At 45.7% G+C, this 7297-nt stretch overlaps 1 protein-coding gene across 1 annotated transcript in view; it reads right to left on the reverse strand.

Annotated features, from left to right (window-relative positions):
- Dpy19l3 (dpy-19 like C-mannosyltransferase 3) overlaps window positions 1–7297 on the reverse strand; it is a 65252-nt gene that overhangs the window by 29679 nt on the left and 28276 nt on the right. The window contains exons 6-8 of the mRNA XM_021200113.1: window positions 6254–6399; window positions 3543–3666; window positions 2339–2473 (exon numbers count right to left, since the gene is read on the reverse strand). Coding sequence (XP_021055772.1) covers window positions 2339–2473; window positions 3543–3666; window positions 6254–6399 — 405 coding nt within the window. The remainder of the gene's footprint in view (window positions 1–2338; window positions 2474–3542; window positions 3667–6253; window positions 6400–7297) is intronic.

Here is a 7297-nt window from a genome sequence, read left to right on the forward strand (position 1 = left end):
CTCCCTCCCTCCCTTTTTAAGATTTATTTATTATATGTCAGTACACCGTAGCTGTCTTCAGACACTCCAGAAGAGGGCATCAGATCTTGTTATGGATGGTTGTGAGCCACCATGTGGTTGCTGGGATTGAACTCAGGACCTTCGGAAGAGCAGTCAGTGCTCTTAACCTCTGAGCCATTTTTCCAGCCCCCAGTTTTTGAGTTTTCTAATACCTACTCTTGGATCTGTGAAGGAAAAGGAAAACCCAGGAGACTCATGGCCACATTTTCCTTCTGGTCTGGAAGTTTCTAGCTGCCTTAGGGTTGTACTGTGAGGAGACCCCATGACAACAGCAACTCTTAGAAAGGAAGACATTTATTTGGGGCTGGCTTACAGGTTCATAATCATCATGGTGGGAAGCATGGTGGCATGCGGGCAGACATGGTGCTGGAGATGGAGTTGAGAGTTCTAACACTGCATCGGCAGGCAGCAGGAAGAGAAAGACACTGGGTCTGACTCGAGCATGTGAAATCTCAAAGCCCACCCCCAGTGACACACTTCCTCTAACAAAGCCACACTACTCCAACAAGGCCACACCTCCTACTAGTGCCACTCCCTATGGGGGTCGTTTTCATTCCGACCATCACACTAGTCACCTCCTTTCTTAACTCTGTGGTCAGTCATTTGCTTTGTGTACTTGGGACTAGAGTAAGAAGTGTGAGCATTCTCTCTTGTCTGCACTCCAGCTCTCCCTTTCTAAGACTACTTTATCTTATGGATATGTGTGTGCACATATATGTACGAGTCCAAGGATGGCAGAAGACTCTACCCGATGCTCTGCAGTCAGAGCTGCTATAGGCAGTTAGAGCTGCCAGGGAGGTGCTGAGAATCAAACCCTGCGTCCTCTGCAAGCCAGTAGGCATGCTGAACGTGCTGAGCCATCTCTCTAGCCAGTAACTCTCTTTTAAAAAGATTGAATTAAAAAAAAAAAAGGTAAGTATCTGTTTGTGAGTTACGTACCTATGACTGAAATGAATACTATCAAGCCAAACCGCGATTAAAGGACAGCACTCACTAGGAGATAGATAGATATGGCTTTGTTTATTTTTATCAAGTGTTTGACCAGTCAAAAAACCACATATTCTATGTATTGGGAGAACGTGTCTATAAAAAAATTATAAGATATTATAGAAGAAAACAATTGTTTGGTCAGGAATGGGAGCTCATCCCTGTAATCCCAGCACTTAGGAGGCTGAGGCCAGAGGACGCCTGGAGGCTCCAGGGTCAGCCTGGGTTATAGGGTAAGACCCTGTCTCAAGATGGCTTAGCAGTTAAGATCACTTGCTGTTCCTGCAGAGGCTCCAGGTCTGGTTCTCAGCACCTATATCTCAGCACATAACCAGCCCTAACTTTGATTACAGGGGACCTGGAGCCCTCTTCTGGTCTTTGCAGATACCAGGCACACATAGGGTATACATACATACATGCAAGCAAAACACTGATATATGTAAAATGAAAATAAATCCTTTTTTAAAAAAATCAAAACAAACACCTCCAAAAGAATATATGCCCTGTCAAGTTACATATTTAAAAAAATAGGTACCCCACATTAAGAAAACTTAAGAGCTATGGCTGTATTTTAAATTGTAAGCCATGGTTATAAATGGAAACTGACTGAGACACCATGTCTTACTTAAATAGATGTACATGCAAATGATTTGTTTATTTACATTATTTGCCTGAATGAGTTTAGGTGTATCATGCGTGGGTAGTGCCTGTGGCGGTCAGAAAAGGGCCCTGGATCTCCTGGAGTTGGATTTGCAGGTACGTAACTCTATAAGCTGTTATGTGAGTGTGGAGTAATGAATCCCAGTCCTCTGTAGGAGCAGTAAGTGCTCTCAACTGCTGAGTTATCCCTCCAGGGCCTAGAGGCACTATTTAACTTTAAAAAATGTTGAGGGGCTGGTGAAATGCCTCAGCACTTAAGAACACTAACTACTCTTGCAGAGGACCCAAGTTCAATTCCCAGCACCGACATGATCGCTAACAACCATCTGTGACTATGGTTCCAGGGGAATCCTATGCCCTCTTCTGGCCTCTGTGGGTACTGCGTGCACCATGTGGCATACATACATACATATATGCAGGTAAAGCAACCATACACATAAAATGAGTGTCAAAAAAATGTGTTGAACTGTCAAACTGGGCTGCACACAGTTCTTAGCTTCAGGCGACCACAGCCCAAGGACACAGGTCAACAGTTTCACCTTTGTCACAAGTCTGTATCAGTTTCCATCCCAGCCTACCACAGAGCCACTCAAGGGTGTGCACCGAGGAGCGGAAGGCAGGCAGTGCTCACCTTCATGGCTGGCAGCATGTCCAGGGAGTCCAGGATGAACAGCACCAGCGCCTGCAGCAGCATCATGAACTGGTTAAATTGCCATGTCAGGCTAAAGAGAAAAGTTGATACGAAAATAGCAAGAAGGGTCAGCCTCTGTGGGAACAAAAGAAAACAGACCTTTGAAGGACTCTCATCTCCAGTCTTCAATCGCGCAGCTACGTTTTCTCCAGAGTAGCCAATATCCCCATAAACCAAATAAAAGTAGAGGAGGCAGGAACTGTTGCTTTGAAAAGCTTTGCATTTGTAATATGAGCTCCAAATACCCCGAAGTGATATTCTCATATAAATATTCACATATGGTATGTGCATTCCACTCTGATCTCGAGGCCATAATACAGCAAACCACATCTCAAAAGCAACGGATTAGAAATCCTCAGTTTCACAGAACAATGTGGGCTCCCTGCATCTACTTGAGGGTAGCTTGTAAAGGGGACATTTTTAACTTGACATTTTCCTGGCAAAGGAAGAAATTGTTCAGAGGGAGAGGGCTTAACTCGGGTGAAGAGATGGCTCAACAGTCAAGAGAGCTTGCTGTTCTTGCACAGGGCATGGGTTTAGTTCCCAACACCCAGGGATGCTCACAACCATCCGTAACTCTGGCTTGAGGAGATGGATCCCCTTCTCTGACCTCCATGGGTACCAGAACCCAAGTACCTACACCCACAAACACATACATGCACACATAATGTAAAAATAACAAATCTGGCTACGGGATGAGAGCGGTCCCTATGTATGGACTGTAGCTTTTTGCTTAGACAAATCCAGCAGATTAAAAAGTACCCTAGAGACTTTGAGCTGGCAAGACAGCTCCATGGGTGGGGACACTAAGAACCCCGGGTCTTACAGATGGCAGGATCAGAAACAACTCCCTGAGTTTTTCTCTGACCTCTGCATGTGGCACCCAACACACCCATGGATGAACACACAGATACACACACACAGACAACACACAGGCATACACTCTCATACATACTCACTTGTAACCAACACTCATATACTTACACTCATACATACTCTCACACACTCACCCATACGCTCACACACATTCACTGGTATACACACTCTCACACAGACTCACATATCCATACACACACACACACACACACACACACACACACACACACACACACTTACAAGTAATTAAAGTGTTCTAGAAACTTACTTCAGAAAGAGGCTGTAAATTTGGTCTCAGGAAGTAGGTAATTGCTGCAATCTGAATTGCAAAAAAAGGCAGAGCCCAGTTCTCCCTCAGCGGGATGGTAAACTCGACTCTTGTGGTATCTGTTCTGTAGGAAGAGAACACAGATAGCCAAATAACAGCCAAGACGGTTCTTGCGACAGTTTCCTCAAGGAGTTCCAGCAGGAAAGCTAGAGGGCCTTTAGTTGAGGGACACACAGATTCTGGCCACTGGCTCTCAATAGCAACTGTCATCATCATCATCATCATCATCATCATCAATATTGTTCTCATGGTATGAAATTGGTACCAACAGCATCAGACCTGCCCATGTCCCTTATTAGCTAAGTGATGGAAACCAGCCCATGTTAGCCAGGGTACCGAGGCCATGGACGCCCACACCAAACTCCTCCTCGCACTGTTCTCTAGATGCGGTAGGCAAAAACTTTCTTTTAAAGATTTTTGTTTTATGAACATGAATGGGGGGCTGTTGAGATGGGTAAGAGCACTGACTGTTCTTCCGAAGATCCTGAGTTCAAATCCCAGCAACCACATAGTGGCTTACAACCACCCAAAATGAGATCTGATGCCCTTTTCTGGTGTGTCTGAAGACAGATAAAGTGTAGTTAATTATAATAATACATAAATCTTTGGTCCAGAGAGAGCAGGGCCAACCAGAGCAAGCAGAGGTCCTAAATTCAATTCCCAACAACCACACAAAGGCTCACAACCATCTGCACAGCTACAGTGTACTCACATACATAAAATAAATAAATAAATAAATAAATCTTTATGTACATGAGTGCTTTGCAGCAGTGGCCAGAAGAGGGCACTGCATCTCCTAGAACTGGAGTTAAAGGCAGTCGTGATCTGCAATGTGGGTACTGAGAACCAAACCTATGTCCTCTGCAAGAGCAGCCAGTGTCAAGCCATCTCTCCAAGCACCAAGGCTCTCCCCTTCTTAGTGCTTTATGTCTGACACCGAGGCTTGCTGACGGTCTTCTCAAATGAATTACCCCACTGGAATGTAGTCCTCCTCCAGAAGGCAAGAGGAGGTAAGCTTTCACCTCTGTATAATTCAATCAGTTCTGAGAAACACACACGCACAGACTGGGTAATTGATAACAACCTCAAAAAAAATGACAGGGCTATTCAGAGTGTGAGAGGGCAAGTGACCCTTTGGAGTCAAGGTTCATACCTCTAAAACAGAGGTTATAGTTTCTACCTTATGGGATTGTTTTGTATTCAGACAGGGTCTATGTAGCCCTGGCTGTCCTAGAACTCTCTATGTAGACCAGGCTGGCCTAGAACTCAAAGGTCTGCCTGTCTCTATTTTTGGCACACCACCAAACTCAGCCCCATGTAGGGCTGTTAATAGAATAGATTTTGTAAAGTTCTGAGCACATTATAAGCACTCACTAGACTTATAATAAAAAATCACTGTGGTGGGGCTGAAGAAAGCACTTGCTGTTCTTGCAGAGGGTTCAGTTTTAGGTCACAGCTCACAGCTGTTTCTAACTCTAGTTCCAGGGAATCCAATACCTTCTTCTCCTGCCTTCACAGGTACCAGGCACACACACGGTGCATACACATATGTAGGCAAACACTTAAATACGTAGGACTAAATTTAAAACTATTTTTCATAAGGTTAAGAGGAAAATATATATTTTCTTCAATTCAACAATTCAGTATCTGTCTTTAAGGCCAGGGTCTCATGTAGCCCAGCTAGGCAGGTTGGTGACTTGCTATAGTTTAGGGTGCCCTCAGATTTGTGGTGACCCTCCTGCCTTAGCCTTCTGAGTGCTAGAATTATACGCCAATAATCTTGCCTGCCAATACTCTTGAATATATGGGAATATATACTGATAATACTAAGTAACAAACGGATTACATAATAACGCAGCACTGTGTATTTGCTGCAAACCCTGTCATGATGGACAGGGAAGCTGGGTGTGCTGGGAGGCCTTAGGAGCTGGGAAAGAAGAGGCAGAAGGATCTGAATTCCAACCCTGCTTGAGCTACAGCCTGAGTGTAAAGACAGCCTGGCACCTAGTGAGACCCTGTCACACAGCTTCAAAGTTCCCAGGAAATTTGGGGACATAGTTTAGTAGTAGAATGCCTCCAGGGCAAATACAATACCCTGAGGGCAACACACACATACACAAACACACATACTCACACACTCTCTCACACACATGCATACACATACTTGCACACACTTTCATACACACACAAACTCTCATACTCATGCATGCACTCTCTCACATACACTCACATATGCACTCATATACACACACACTTTCACATACACACACTCACATGCACATTCTCACATAAACCCACAAACCCTTTCACATACACACTCTAACACACACTGACATTTACACATACTCACACATACACACACACACTCACATACACTTTCACATATACACATTTTCACATACACCCACAAACACATTCAACACAAACACACACACACACACACACACACACACTTTCACATTTACACACAGGCACTCATGCACACACACTCATATACACACTTATATCCACATGCATACTTTCACACACACACCTCTCTACTGTTGAGGGAATACCTAACTGTATGGTGTTCACAGCCATTCTCTGCATAAGGAAACAGTCACTTACCCCGACTTAAAACTAGGAAAGAGGAGTGAACTGACCCAACTCACCTGTTGGTGACGTACCAGAGAGCTGCCAACAGTCCTGACAGCCAGGTGCCACTAAGGAGCCAGCTGGTTATATAAAGGGCCGTGACATAGACTGCTTGGAGCCCGAAAAGAGTGTAGATATAAAAATAAACAGGTTCTAGATATTTCTGTAAAAGACAACAATAAAAACTGTCCATCAGGGCTGGGGACACAGCTCAGTGGTAGCCTATGTGCCTAGTGTCTTAGCTACTGTTCTCTTGCTGTGAAGAGACACAGTGACCAGCAGAACAAAGTGTTTACTGGGGGCTCACAGTCTCAGAGGGTAAGTTCACGACCATCATGGCGGGAGCACAGAAGGCAGACTAGAGCTGGACCTGTGACTATCTGATCCACAAACAGGAGGCAGAGACAGAGCTAACTAGGATTGGTGTTGGCTTTTGAAACCTTAAAGCCTACCCCCATCCAACACATACCTACTCCATAAAGGGCACACCTCCTAACCTTTCCCAAACACAGAGGGGCCTAGGGAGCCAGTTCTCACAGAGGGGCCTAGGGAGCCAGTTCACACAGAAGGGCCTAGAGAGCCAGTTCACACAGAGGGGCCTAGGGAGCCAGTTCTCACAGAGGGGCCTAGGAAGCCAGTTCACACAGAGGGGCCTAGAGAATGAGCCAGTTCTCAGAGGGGCCTAGGGAGCCAGTTCACACAGAGGGGCCTAGAGAATGAGCCAGTTCTCACAGAGGGGCCTAGGGAGCCAGTTCACACAGAGGGGCCTAGGGAGCCAGTTCACACAGAGGGGCCTAGAGAGCCAGTTCACACAGAGGGGCTTAGGGAGCCAGTTCACTCAGAGGGGCCTAGAGAATGAGCCAGTTCACACAGAGGGGCCTAGGGAGCCAGTTCTCACAGAGGGGCCTAGAGAGCCAGTTCACACAGAGGGGCCTAGGGAGCCAGTTCACACAGAAGGGCCTAGAAAATGAGCCAGTTCACACAGAGGGGCCTAGAGAATGAGCCAGTTCTCACAGAGGGGCCTAGAAAATGAGCCAGCTCACACAGAGGGGCCTAGAGAA

Source organism: Mus pahari, chromosome 1 (genome assembly GCF_900095145.1).
Source record: "Mus pahari chromosome 1, PAHARI_EIJ_v1.1, whole genome shotgun sequence".
In the NCBI taxonomy this organism is placed as follows: Eukaryota; Metazoa; Chordata; class Mammalia; order Rodentia; family Muridae; genus Mus; species Mus pahari.